Source organism: Thunnus maccoyii, chromosome 12 (assembly GCF_910596095.1).
Source record: "Thunnus maccoyii chromosome 12, fThuMac1.1, whole genome shotgun sequence".
In the NCBI taxonomy this organism is placed as follows: Eukaryota; Metazoa; Chordata; class Actinopteri; order Scombriformes; family Scombridae; genus Thunnus; species Thunnus maccoyii.
Genome location: NC_056544.1, coordinates 32,446,387 through 32,462,061, shown reverse-complemented (window position 1 = coordinate 32,462,061; position 15,675 = coordinate 32,446,387). Strand labels below are relative to the sequence as shown.

At 38.6% G+C, this 15,675-nt stretch overlaps 1 gene segment (V, D, J or C); it reads left to right on the top strand.

Annotated features, from left to right (window-relative positions):
* Positions 1 to 1,079: 1,079 nt before the first annotated feature.
* LOC121908858 lies at positions 1,080 to 2,459 on the top strand. The segment is given in 3 exon segments: positions 1,080 to 1,142; positions 1,265 to 1,565; positions 2,447 to 2,459. Coding segments are annotated over 3 exon segments (369 nt in total).
* Positions 2,460 to 15,675: the final 13,216 nt, after the last annotated feature.

The window sequence follows — 15,675 nt, the reverse complement described above, 5'->3', positions numbered from 1 at the left end:
AAACAGGGAATTCATCTTCATCTTTACCCAAAGTTGTGGGATATTAAATATGTAGATGAAGTATTTCTTACCTTTCTGTCCACTGTTTTATCCTTCGGGAGTGTAGCAGCTGTGAAATATAGGTGATCCCTCTGGAAACTAAAAATAAACTAAACAAGACACATATATAAATGACCAAAAAACCTCTTCCATGGACGACCTGAACAAGTTCTGCTGTAAAATTATAATTTGACTTTAAAGTCAATCTTTGTCTTTTGAGGTAAAATATAATGTTCAGGTTTTCTTTCATGCAGCTGGTCTTTTAACAGGAACACTAGTGAGAGCAGCTTTCCCCCGTACTGGCCTCCCTCCACTTTTTCAGGATTGATTTGAAGATTTTATTGTTTGTCTAGAAATCATTTAATGGGCTAGCTCCAATCTGTCTCTCTGATCTTTTACAACCACATGTCCCATCCAGGTCACTCAGGTCTGCTGACCAGTTGCTTCTGGTTGTTCCAAGATCCAGGTTGAAGCACAGGGGAGATGATGCCTTTGCAGTTGTAGCCCCCAAACTCTGGAACCAGTTGCCTCTGCATGTTAGACTGGTTCCCACACTGCCTGTTTTTAAATCCCGTCTTAAAACACATTTTTATGTCCTTGACTTTTAACTCAGTATGAGAGTTGCATTGCGTTGTTTTTTTGTCTGTTAAACTGGTCTTTGTGTCCTTATTGTGTTGTTTATGGCTTTTGTTATCTTGATTGTTCAGCACTTTGGTCAACTTGTTGTTTTTAAATGTGCTTTATCAATAAATTTGAGTTTTATGTGTTTATTAGTCCTGAAATGTAACACAAATACAACATTACTGATATTTGTGTTTGACTAAAATGTTCAATATTATATTTTAATTAATTATAAATAGTATTTTCTTATTGATTGATATTATATCAATCTGAAAAGCACATTGAACACATTATTAGTCTGAGCTGTGAGAGCAGGGAGGAGGAGATTAAGGGAGGAGCAAAACTGTCACTGAAGTACAGAAAGACACAAACTTTCACTGTGGTGTTTCATACTAAACAACAAAGACAGTTTTTTCTTATCTTCAAGATGGTGTCAATGCAATTAAGTCTGTTTTCAACTTTGTTTCTGATCACACTAACAGGTAGGTGACACACTTCATATTTACTTCTATTGATGTTTGATTGAAAACTGAGCATGAAGTTGTATGTATTCATGTTATGAGTCTTTGACAACATGTTATAACAGAGTTATCTCTTCCTTTAGGTGTCAGCTGTCAAGAACTCACTCCAGTCAACAATGAAGAGAACAGTTTAGAAGGCAGCACTGTTACTCTGTCCTACAACTACTCCAAAGAAGCTGATTATAATGATAATTTCTTCTGGTATCGACAATATCCAGGAAAACCACCAGAGTTCCTCATGTACATCTCAGGCAGTAACATCACAAGACCAGCAGATTCTCTGAAGTCCGAAAAAAGATTCTTTACTGATCTGTTTGAAGAAAAGCGTGGAGTCAAACTGCAGATCTCCTCTGCTGCAGTGTCTGACTCTGCTGTGTACTACTGTGCTCTGCAGCCCACAGTGACAGGAAACACCAAAACTCTGTACAAAAACCTTTGGAGCAAAGACAACAGAATACTCCACAACATCCACTAGAGGGAGTCACACACTGTTAAACTTCAGTGGTTTCTTATCAAACAGTCTAGATTCTTTTCCCTCATGAGACACAGTTATGATGAAGAGTTTTACAAATGAATGTCATTTGACATATGAGTCTCCTCCTACTGACTGCAGAGGTGGCTGCATGGCAGAGAGCTGTTTGATTCCAGCTGTGAACATCAGACCAAACACAACTCACAAAACCACTGAACACTTATTCAATCTCAACATTCACTTACAGCACATTTCACTTGTGTAACCATGGAAACACTGGCTGTCATTTCACTGTTTTCAGCTCTTGTAGGTACGTATGTTTTTGTCATTGTGTGATATTTTCCAAATGATGGATATTTGACTCTGGAACAGAACTTTAATACAACATGTTTCCTTCACTAGGTAACACCTTGGAAGATGATTTCTATAGAAATCAGTCAAATGAACAGTTGATCAGTTTGTGTCCACAGAGTAACACTGTACAGTTGACATTTTCCACTGTCTTCTCCTCGCAGCCTCATGAACAATGTTAGTCTAATGGCTTCATTTTCTCTACTTTTTCCAGGACTAATAGCTGGAGACACAATCTCTCCTGTAAAAGATGAAGTCAGTGGAAGAGAAGGAGAATCTGTCACACTCACATGTACCTATGAGACAACTGCTAGCTATCCTAGGCTTTTCTGGTACAGACATCATTCTGACCTTCAGGCACCTCAGTTTATACTCTGGAAAGAAGGAAAGGGATATACAGGTGAACATATTCCTGATAAACGATATGAATCCCAAACATCAGCTACATCAACTGAGCTGACCATACAGAGTCTAACCCTGGCAGACACAGCTCTCTACTACTGTGCTCTAGACACACAGTGATAGAAAGTGTAGAAGAGGCTGTACAAAAACCTGAACACAGATATCTGACTACTCTTCAAAGAGGAGGGAAGTGGTATTCAAACCACAGCTTCATATCAGATGGATTCTGCTAATTCCTGTTTTATCAGAGTCACTGTGGTTACAGCTGCTAATGAAACACTGTGGGAGGATTCACATGAGCAGCAAATCCACAACAACTTTATTTATATATCACAATTCATGCATAAAATGCAACACAAACTGCTAAATATGAAAGCAGATAATCATAGCATTTCTGATAAAATAAAAAAAAAAATAAGGAAAATAAAAAAAATAAAAAAGATCGAGTTAAATTAAAACAACAGGAAAAGACAACATAAAATAACCATAAGGTAAAAACACTTCAGGAGAAAGTGAGAGTAAAAAGATGTGTCTTAAGTTTTCATTGTAAAGTGTCAACAGATTCAGAGCCCTTCAGACTCTCAGACAGACTGTAATTAACGAAGGCTGCCTCCCTGAGTCTGTTAGTTCTGACCTCAGGAACAATCAAGAGGTTTGAGCCAGAGGATCATCTGTCTTATCCATGTCAGACAGATAAGACGGGGCAAAGCCAGTCAGTGATTAACACCAATAGAAGAACTTTAACATTAATTCTGAGACTGACAGGTAACCAGTGTAAATATTTTAAAATTGGAGTAATGTGGTGTCTCTGTCTGGTTTTCATCAGAACACCTGCTGCTGCGTTCTGTACGAGCTGTAACTGACCAACAGCTTTCTTAGACACACCAGACAGAAGAGCGTTACAATAGTCCAGCCTGTATTGTACAACCTGTATGTTTTAACTTTTCTGTGTCTGACTCTGACACTATTCCTTAAATGATAGAAGGACACTTGAGTCACGTTTCTTATGTGACATTAAACATTTAGGTCAGAGTCAATAATAACACCAAGATTATTGACCTGCTCCTTGGTGTTTAGTGTGAATAATTTTAGGTGGTCATCAGGATCTCAGTTTTGTCTTGATTCAGCTGTAACAAGTTCTGAGTCAGATGCATGCAATCTTGTCACTGATAGAACTGTAATCATTTGAACTTACAGAGATACATATATAGCAGGGTATCATCTGTGTAATTATGGAGATTGACATTGCGATATCTAATAATATTGCCAAGTGGTAACATATACAGACTGAGAAGAATTGGTCCTAAGATAGAGCCCTGAGGGACACCACGTCAGGTCTATTTTATTGGGGGAGTGGTCGTCCATGGCCACAATGAGTTGTCGGCCAGTTAAGTAAGACCTGAACCATCAAAGAACTGTACCAGAGAGTTCAAGTTCAAGTCTGTCCAGCAGAATAATGTGATCTACAGGATCAAATGCAGCACTGAGATCTAACAGGACAAGCACAGAGAGATTCTTCTCATCAGTGTTCATCCTGAGGTCATTCACAACTTTGACTAGAACTGTTTCCATACTGTGATGGGCCCTGAAACCAGACTGCAACTTTTAAAATACAGTGTTGTCACAGAAGACCTCCTTCAACATTTTTTTTTAAAATCTTACTCAGAAAAGGCAGGTTGGATATTGGTCTGTAGTTTGAGATGACAGAACAATCTATATTGTCTTTTTAAGCAGTGGTCTAATTAAAGTGGTTTTGAAAGCTGCAGGAAAGGTGCCTGTGAACAGTCAGTGATTAATTATTGTTAAAACTTCCTCTGCTAAAAAGTTAAAAAACAGTTTTTGAAAAGTGGTGGGAATGAGATCAAGAGCACAGGTAGAGGATTTTAACTCACAGACAACTTTCTCAATTGTTTCCAAGTCCACTGATGTAAACTGATGTAACTGATGCTTGGTGTATTATAATATTCATTCATTGTCTGTAAAATAGGCAGAAAATTCATTGCATTTAGTAACGTTCAGGTGATCAGAGTAATAGTTCGGGGCCGGGCTCATGAGACTGTCAGCAGTTGAAAAGAGAAGCCTTGGATTGTTAGAATTTGTATTTATAAGTTGAGAGAAATACGATCGCCTGGTGTTTCTGATGGCTGCATTGTGTTCTGCTCTGAGTTCTTTAAAGACATCATGGTGGACCTGAAGTTTTGTCTTTCTCCATCTCCGTTCAGCTTTGTGACAGTTTAATTTGAGTTGGTTGATATCCTGTTTTCTCCATGATGGTTTCTGTTTTTGAGGATTTTTTTGTCCCTGACTGGGGCGATATGGTCAATAGCTGATTGTAGTTTTGTATTTAAACTGTCCACTAGATCATCAACAGATAAAGGGAGAGTTGGCAAAGATATATTATTTGTATGCAACATAAAATTTACGGCCATTTCAGATGTAAGATATCATCTTTTTACAGTGTGTCTAGAATTACAACGCAGCATATGAAGAGAGACGGTTAATTCAATAAATGATCAGACAGAAGCACATCCATAACTGATGAAATGTCAGCAGAAAGTCCCCGTGTAGTGACAAGGTCTAAGGTTTGACCACAGCTGTGAGTTGGTTCATTGACATGTTGTATGAAGCTCATATCTTCCAATAGATGTGAAAAGTCAGAAGCCTTCTTGTCTGTGTTATTGTCAGTGTGTAAATTAGAGTCAGCAATGATGATTATATTGTCATAGTTAGAGCTGATGATAGATAAGAGCTCAGAGAGATCAGACAAGACATTTGGGCAATGCTTTGGTGGTCTACAGACAATAACTGCAAAAAGACATTTCAGTATGACAGCATGGTACTCAAATGAACTAAAATCATCTAAAGAAACATCCCTCAGCCTCAGAGCATCGATACATATGGCGGCTGTCCCTCCGCCCCTCTTCCCTTGTCTAATGGAGTAGGAGAAATTATAAGTTTGCAGGTTAAATTTCATTAAGAGCATCTGTGTTTAGCCAGGTTTCAGTTGAAAATAGACAGTCAAACTGAGGCTCTACAATAAGATCATTCATTTAAAAGGTTTGACTGCTGAGGGACCTGATATTTAAAAGTGCTATTTGTAGATTTACTGTCTTGCTTTGATCTGTAAGTGGTTGGTAACAGCTACTGGATGCAGGGATGCATATGAGGTCTTATAAGAGACTGAGATTTGTTGAATTAGATTTTAAAATGGTCTATGAGGTCTTTCAGTTGCATGGACTGGATTCCTGCCTGGTGAGCAGATAGATGGTACATGATGATCAGATAAACTTGAGGATATGTGTGAAGTATTTGTTGCAGCAGAACAAAGTCTGTTAAAAGTCCGATGGTCAATTTTACAGTCAGAGTATAATGTCAGAGTATATATGAATAAACACTGTGGGAGGATTCACTTGAGCAGCAAATCCACATCAATGACAAACCAGCTGGATGAGGCTTCAAACACAAACTGTGATGAAGTTCATGATGTCATTGATGGTTCAACAACCTATAGAGGTGATTTCCTGGCCCCGCCCACTGAGGTTCAACTCAACCAATGAGATTCTTTCTGTCTGCAGAGCAGAAATGTTTGAGGAAGTAAAATCCCAATCAGCTTGATGCTGAGGAGAAGGGCTGTGCAGCAGAGAGGCTGTTTAGTTTCTTCATTCTACTGCAGTGGAAGAACATTGATCATCTGCTGTCTGTTTGGTTTCAACAACTCCAAAGACATGTTGCTTTACCTCTTTATACTTTTATCTCACTTTATAGGTGAGTGTTAGAACAGAGATGAAAGTCTCATTTTACCTGATGTATTAACCAGATATCTGTTTTTCATAGCTGGATGATTTTGTGGAAGTAAATTCACAAACAGAAAGAACATGTTGGGTTTTTAATGCATTTTAAAATGATGAAAGATGACAGTAAAAGTCAAGAACCTCTGTTGAGTCTCTTTTAAAATCTCTTGCAGACTAATTGACATGAATGACTCATTTTGCAGCCATGGGTTCCATGAACAGCATAAAGCCAGAAAATACTGAAGAACGTGTTGCAGAGGGAGGAAACATCAACCTGACCTGTAAATATGAGGGTTCTATCAGCAATATCCAGTGGTACCGACAATACCAGAGATCCAGACCAGAGTTCCTGCTCTCCATCACAGAGGACGGATCGATTCATCCAACTGTTTCTGTTTTCTCAGCTCACATTAACATAACAGAGAAATGTGTTGATCTGCAGATCTCCTCTGCTGCAGTGTCTGACTCTGCTGTGTACTACTGTGCTCTGCAGCCCACAGTGACAGGAAACACCAAAACTCTGTACAAAAACCTTTGGAGCAAAGACAACAGAATACTCCACAACATCCACTAGAGGGAGTCACACACTGTTAAACTTCAGTAGTTTGGTATCAAACAGTCTAGATTCTTTTCCCTCATGAGACACAGTTGTGATGAAGAGTTTTACAAATGAATGTCATTTGACATATGAGTCTCCTCCTACTGACTGCAGAGGTGGCTGCATGGCAGAGAGCTGTTTGATTCCAGCTGTGAACATCAGACCAAACACAACTCACAAAACCACTCAACACTTATTCAAACTCAACATTCACTTACAGCATTTCACTTGTGTAACCATGGAAACACTGGCTGTCATTTTACTGTTTTCAGCTCTTGTAGGTACGTATGTTTTTGTCATTGTGTGATATTTTCCAAATGATGGATATTTGACTCTGGAACAGAACTTTAATACAACATGTTTCCTTCACTAGGTAACACCTTGGAAGATGATTTCTATAGAAATCAGTCAAATGAACAGTTGATCAGTTTGTGTCCACAGAGTAACACTGTACAGTTGACATTTTCCACTGTCTTCTCCTCTCAGCCTCATGAACAATGTTAGTCTAATGGCTTCATTTTCTCTACTTTTTCCAGGACTAATAGCTGGAGACACAATCTCTCCTGTACGAGATGAAGTCAGTGGAAGAGAAGGAGGATCTGTCACACTCACATATACGTATGAGACAAGTGCAGGGGGTGCTTACCTTAACTGGTACAAACATCATTCTGACCTTCAGGCACCTCAGTTTATACTCTGGAAAGGAGCAAAATCACGGAGTGATGAAGAATATATTCCTGATGAACGATATGAATCCACAACATCAGCTACAACAACTGAGCTGACCATACAGAATCTAACCCTGGCAGACACAGCTCTCTACTACTGTGCTCTAGACACACAGTGATAGAAAGTGTAGAAGAGGCTGTACAAAAACCTGAACACAGATATCTGACTACTCTTCAAAGAGGATGGAAGTGGTATTCAAACCACAGCTTCATATCAGATGGATTCTGCTAATTCCTGTTTTATCAGAGTCACTGTGGTTACAGCTGCTAATGAAACACTGTGGGAGGATTCACATGAGCAGCAAATCCACATCAATGACAAACCAGCTGGATGATGCTTCAAACACAAGACACCATCAAACATAAAGTGACATAAAACTGAAGTTACTCGTCGGGTTAAAAAGTGAATGTAATGAAAATATGAGAATGTTTGTTTCATACTGTCAGTTTTTATCATGAGCTGTTTCCATTAGACATTCAACAAGGGTGTCTGCTGCCTCCACTGTTTGAACTATGAGTGTGAATGAGATATGGTCACTGACTACTGAGCATGTGCAGGAATGCTATTCTGTTAACAGAGCTTCGCTAGCTTCTTGTGCTACATATCACTATCTATTAACATGGTACTACATTATGAATTTCTTGAAGAATTTCAGTACAAGTTACAGTACATTTCTCAAACAGGTTGTAGCCACTGTAGGTCTTTGGTTATTGGCCATGATTAATGCTTCTTAACTGTTTAAAGTTAACTAGTGTGCAGTGTCTGCTTAACAAACCTGATCTGGATCCAACTGTATGCAATCATTTCAGGTCTAGCTCAAAATGACCTTTTATTTCAAAAAATATTTTGAGTTGTTGGATGTTAGCTCAGATTTCGATACAGTGGATCATGGAGTCCTCAGTGACAGGCTACAACGGTGGGTTGGCCCATCTGTTTCTGATTTAAGCTGGTTTATATCATATTTATCAAATAAATAATTATTTGTGATGGTTGCTAATGATATGTCTGATGCTGCTGTCTTGAGTTATGGAGTGCCTCAAGGGTCTGTTATTGGTCCTGATCTTATTTTCTATTCATATACTACTGTTTTAACATATCTTTTCACTTTTATGCAGACGACAAACAGCTGTACATTTCCCTCAGATGTGGCAATTTCAGCAAACTGTCTGATTTAAAGGATTGCCTGGACTCTATGAGAAGCTGGATGTTTAAAAACGTCTTTAACTTTCTTATTCAGTGATGATACAACAGAGGTTTTGAGGCACTATTTAACTACATAACTAAATATTTACTTCAAGATTCAAGATTTAGTTTATTGACATTTTCTTGTGTATTTGCATACACAAAAAACAAAATGCTGTTCCTCCCAGCTCACAGCAGTGTAGCAACAACATAAAGGATAAAGATATACTGTGTATGCAAAAATTCTATTTAAAAAAATGATAAAAACACATAAATCCCAAGAGAAAAAAACAAAAAAACGAACGAGCAGTTAGCAGCACAGTGTATTAAAGTGCATTTAGAGAGAAAAGTACATGTCTCAATTGGATGTAGACAGCTCTTGCATGTCAACGATTGACCAGCACTGATGGGGGAGTTATATAATCCATTATGCTGTCCAGAGAACATTTGGCAACATGATTGTTGTTGCATGATCGGTATGTATAGGTTAACAGTTAGCCTAGCTTGCACTCATCTGCGCTTGCTTTGGGTCCACTGGGTGCAGCAGACCAAACGCCATCAGCTGATTTAGCTCCCAGCCAGTATCTCTCGAAGCAAAAGTCTTTGTTACACATGTCCAAAAAAAACTGATATAGACATATTATAGACATATTTCCCCTACACTCCACAGGTTGACACAGATGTAGACGTAGACATGGACAACGATACTGCAAGTCGGAACTACGAGAGGCCGCTGCGAACGTTGGTTGTGCCACCATCACACCAGTTCATGGAGAGAGAGAATACCACCAACAAGGACCCCTTAATTTCTCTTCTTGTCTCTTTCTCTTCTTCACAAAATAACTCTTCTGTTAGCTTCCTCAGTGCAGTTTCTCCTTTGGAATGTAGGTAACAGTAGCAGGTAGCAGTTGACAGCTAGCTAGCTGTTTTGGTTTAAAAATATATCTAAAGATGATATTTCCTCTACTGTTAATTAATTTTGTTACCTCTTCTGTAGAGTATCTTCTGAAGATTATTTGAAGGTTATTTTGCAAAATGTCCCACTTTGTATGTCCAAGTTTGAGATGTATTCAGGAGCCCATCTCTGGTGCAGCCACTCTCTGAGCTGTGAGAGCAGGGAGGAGGAGATTAAGGGAGGAGCAAAACTGTCACTGAAGTACAGAAAGACACAAACTTTCACTGTGGTGTTTCATACTAAACAACACAGACAGTTTCTTCTTATCTTCAAGATGGTGTCAATGCAATTAAGTTTGTTTTCAACTTTGTTTCTGATCACACTAACAGGTAGGTGACACACTTCATATTTACTTCTATTGATGTTTGATTGAAAACTGAGCATGAAGTTGTATGTATTCATGTTATGAGTCTTTGACAACATGTTATAACAGAGTTATCTCTTCCTTTAGGTGTCAGCTGTCAAGGACTCACTCCAGTCAACAATGAAGAGAACAGTTTAGAAGGCAGCACTGTTACTCTGTCCTACAAATCCTCCAAAGATAGCTATGATCATTTCTTCTGGTATCAACAATATCCAGGAAAACCACCAGAGTTCCTCATGTACATCTCTGGGCTGAACAAAACAAGACCAGCAGATTCTCTGAAGTCAGAAACAAGATTCTCTACTGGACTGTTCGAAGACAAGCGTGGAGTCAAACTGCAGATCTCCTCTGCTGCAGTGTCTGACTCTGCTGTGTACTACTGTGCTCTGCAGCCCACAGTGACAGGAAACACCAAAACTCTGTACAAAAACCTTTGGAGCAAAGACAACAGAATACTCCACAACATCCACTAGAGGGAGTCACACACTGTTAAACTTCAGTGGTTTGGTATCAAACAGTCTAGAGTTATTGTGGTGTACTACAGGGTTCATCCCGATCTATCCTGTGTACACACATTTTTATACAAGGTTCTGGATATGCTGTATATCTATAGGAATAATCTGTGTGTAACTCCATGAAAATTAAGCTTTTACTGAATTTTGAAGAAAAATGGTTTGAAAAGTTCTGTCAAAACCAAAACTAAGGACATATATGCATATCAAACAGAATTTTGGCCCTGAATTATATGTAACATCTTGTTTATCTAGAAACCAAAGATCTTTGGCTGCACAGTTGAGAGCTGGTATTCCTCCTCTGGCCATTGAGGTTGGTCGATTCAAAAATATTCAGGAGGAAAACAGATTGTGTGAGAATTGTGATTAAGGTGAAGTGGAAAGTGAGTCCCATTTTCTATTGTACGGTACAAATTATGAAGACTTAAGAGAGCTACTGTTTCATGAAATTGCTCGACTAAACCCTGAAATATTTTGGTGTTCAGATGAGCAAAAACTGGAAAGTTTGATGTATTTAAGTTTGCTAACTTTGTCTCAAGAGCTTGGAAAAGAAGGCAAGATAGACTGTTTGATTAGTATTTACTTAGACATTTCAGTAATATATGGTAAGCTTCTGATAGTAAATTAGAATGTCTGTACTATCTAAAGATGGTCTCTAGGTTTGAAGGTGAAAGATTTTCTTTTTACAGTATATACGTTGTACTCTGGTCCTGTCTCGTAAGCCCATGCGGACACAATAATAAAAATGTAATTAATTCATTCATTCATTCATATTTTTGTATATTTCTGTATAATTTTGTATATACTGTATTGTTGCATACTTTGTGTCTTTACTGTCTTCTCTGGTAGCGGTCTATTTACCTTACACTAGTGGATTCTTGTATTTATATCTGTGTATATTTATTATAAGTTGCACAGACAAGGTTTTTTTCTTGAGATTTACTGAGTGTTTGATTTCTGAACTTTTTGGATACAGGACTGTTTACTATGTGTTATAACACAACATTGAATCCTGAACTTTAGATATACAGAACTATGTACACTACCAGGATGAAGTTTATACTTTTCTTTGTACCTCTGTGTGTATTTTTGTATGTACATATTGTTACCCCTGGGATGTGTTTGGGTCACATGGGAGTTTACAGTCACATGACTACTTCATGTGACTTGTATTCATGTATATATCTAAGATGGCATCTTGCTGTTGTCACTTGAGTCTAATGAAGAGCAGGTTTGCTCGAAATGTCACCTTGGGGCAGTAAATTCCAGTGGACATTGGAGCCCTGCCGTGTTCGCGCTATTTCTTTGTTTTCTCACTGACTTCATGTTGTCTTCAGGTATTGTTTAATACTTAAAGGTCCAAAATATGATAATCAGCCCCACTAGATGTCGCACTAGAGCAGCAGCATCTAGACCAAAACAACAAAGGTTGTTTACTCAGTTAAGTTGGAAAATACATTAAAAGAAAGCGACATTCGAACACATAGCTCACAAAACTCAGATCAAACTGTCAAACTAGTCAGTGCTGATCAAATATGGATCAAGACTGTGTTACTGTATTGCCTATTTCTAGCCTCAAATGTTTTCAGAAACTGTTTGGCTGTAATATGATTAAGTTTGTGACATGGCCGCCATCTTGAAAATGGACGCAGGGAGTACAGAGAATGACTCACATGCACTAACATGCACGTGCAGCTGGACCAGCTACCATAACAAAGACCGGAGAGTCTCAGATTACAACACACACAGAGGGAGTGTGACTTCATCCACTGCTCAGGTAGCCATTACTCCACTATATCTTTACATAGCAAATAGTTGTTTACTGACATCTAGTAGGGCTGAATATCTTATTTTGCACCTTTAACTAGAATAACTGTGACCTTCTATCAGCAACACTCTCAGCAGACCACAGCAGGAGGACGAGCCGGAGAACATTAAAGCTTCATGAAGAAACACAAATGATGCTGCAAAATCTGACATTCCAACAGGACCCAGTTATATTGTTGTGTTGTCATATGTCTGTTTAAACCCATGTGCAAACGAGTGCAAAAAAGTAGAAAATCCTGAATATATTTCAATAAGCTGAATACAATATTGGTTGTTTTGCTAAAATGAACATTCTCAGGAACAAGTGAATGAAAAGAAAAAAGACAAAACATGAGTTATGGAAAAAAATTTGAGTCAAAACAAAAAACATCTTTGATTGTTTGCTGGATGTTTGTGTGGATCATCAGAGTTTCCAGAGTTGAAGGTAGAGGAAGAGTAACTGAGAGAAGTGAAAATACAGATCTAAGAGGAGACGGAGAGATTCAGGGAGGAGCTAAGCTGTTACTGAACTATAGAAGAGAGACGAACTTCCATATTCAGCAGAGTTCAATACACAAACCACAAACATTACCTTCATTCAACATGCTGGCTTTGAATAGCTCTGTATTTGTATTGCTGTTTCTCTGCATTTTAGCAGGTATGTTTGATTTATCCATTAAATATTTTAATGTTTTCTAAATGTAATTCATTTATTGAGACTTTGACAACATGTTATAACAGAGTTATCTCTTCCTTTAGGTGTCAGCTGTGAAGAACTCACTCCAGTCAACAATGAAGAGAACAGTTTAGAAGGCAGCACTGTTACTCTGTCCTACAAATACTCCAAAGCTGCTGCAGCTGGTGATTATTTCTTCTGGTATCGACAATATCCAGGAAAACCACCAGAGTTCCTCATCTCTCATTATGGAACACAACTAGAAAAGAATTTAACAAACTCGAGGTTATTTGTTAAAGTGACTGATGGTCGAACCCAAATGAATCTGCAGATCTCCTCTGCTGCAGTGTCTGACTCTGCTGTGTACTACTGTGCTCTGCAGCCCACAGTGACAGGAAACACCAAAACTCTGTACAAAAACCTTTGGAGCAAAGACAACAGAATACTCCACAACATCCACTAGAGGGAGTCACACACTGTTAAACTTCAGTGGTTTCTTATCAAACAGTCTAGATTCTTTTCCCTCATGAGACACAGTTGTGATGAAGAGTTTTACAAATGAATGTCATTTGACATATGAGTCTCCTCCTACTGACTGCAGAGGTGGCTGCATGGCAGAGAGCTGTTTGATTCCAGCTGTGAACATCAGACCAAACACAACTCACAAAACCACTCAACACTTATTCAAACTCAACATTCACTTACAGCATTTCACTTGTGTAACTATGGAAACACTGGCTGTCATTTCACTGTTTTCAGCTCTTGTAGGTACGTATGTTTTTGTCATTGTGTGATATTTTCCAAATGATGGATATTTGACTCTGGAACAGAACTTTAATACAACATGTTTCCTTCACTAGGTAACACCTTGGAAGATGATTTCTATAGAAATCAGTCAAATGAACAGTTGATCAGTTTGTGTCCACAGAGTAACACTGTACAGTTGACATTTTCCACTGTCTTCTCCTCTCAGCCTCATGAACAATGTTAGTCTAATGGCTTCATTTTCTCTACTTTTTCCAGGACTAATAGCTGGAGACACAATCTCTCCTGTAAAAGAAGAAGTCAGTGGAAGAGAAGGAGAATCTGTCACACTCACATGTACCTATGAGACAACTGCTAGCTATCCTTTGCTTTACTGGTACAAACATCATTCTGACCTTCAGGCACCTCAGTTTATACTCTGGAAAGGAGCAAAATCAAACAGTGGTTATGATCATATTCCTGATAAACGATATAAATCCCAAACAACAGATACATCAACTGAGCTGACCATACAGAGTCTAACCCTGGCAGACACAGCTCTCTACTACTGTGCTGTAGACACACAGTGATAGAAAGTGTAGAAGAGGCTGTACAAAAACCTGAACACAGATATCTGACTACTCTTCAAAGAGGAGGGAAGTTGTATTCAAACCACAGCTTCATATCAGATGGATTCTGCTAATTCCTGTTTTATCAGAGTCACTGTGGTTACAGCTGCTAATGAAACACTGTGGGAGGATTCACATGAGCAGCAAATCCACATCAATGACAAACCAGCTGGATGATGCTTCAAACACAAGACACCATCAAACATAAAGTGACATAAAACTGTGTGTTGAACAAAAACCTGAAGTTACTCGTCGGGTTAAAAAGTGAATGTAATGAAAATATGAGAATGTTTGTTTCATACTGTCAGTTTTTATCATGAGCTGTTTCCATTAGACATTCAACAAGGGTGTCTGCTGCCTCCACTGTTTGAACTACGAGTGTGAATGAGATATGGTCACTGACTTCATGTTGTCTTCAGGTATTTACATTTGTTGACATAAGAACTGTCAGTTGTCAGTGTTTTACTATTATATACCTGATAAAAGTTTTAAGTTATGTAAACCAGGACAGAAAAGACACAAACTTTCACTGTTTCCAGGTTTTCAAGCCTCTCATGAGCTGTTCTGGATAAGAACGTCAGCAGAAAAGACTGTTACAAGGATGTTTAATATAGAAAAACAGGGAATTCATCTTCATCTTTACCCAAAGTTGTGGGATATTAAATATGTAGATGAAGTATTTCTTACCTTTCTGTCCACTGTTTTATCCTTCGGGAGTGTAGCAGCTGTGAAATATAGGTGATCCCTCTGGAAACTAAAAATAAACTAAACAAGACACATAAATAAATGACCAAAAAACCTCTTCCATGGACGACCTGAACAAGGTCATCCCAGTCCTTCCCTGTTATTAGCGATGTTCCTCAGGGCTCTGTCTAGGGCCTCCTTCGTTTTATCATTTATCTCTTACCACTTGGCCATATTCTCAGAAAATTTGGAATACAGTTCCGCTGCTATGCGGATGACACCCAGCTCTACCTGTCTACCAAACCTACTTCCACTCTTGCATCCTCTTCCTCTTCCGCTTGCCTGCCGGAAATCAAATCCTGGCTTTCACATAATTTCCTCCAACTTAACAGTGATAAAACAGAGATTCTCCTCGTGGGTACAAAATCTACTTTATCCAAACTCACCAGTTTTTCACTGACTATTGATTATTAGACAGTCACCCCTTCCCCCCAGGTTAAGAGTCTGGGCGTCATCCTTGACAGCACATTATCCTTTGAGCCACACATCAATAATATCACCCTGTCTGCTGACTTCCACTTACACAATATCTCTCATCT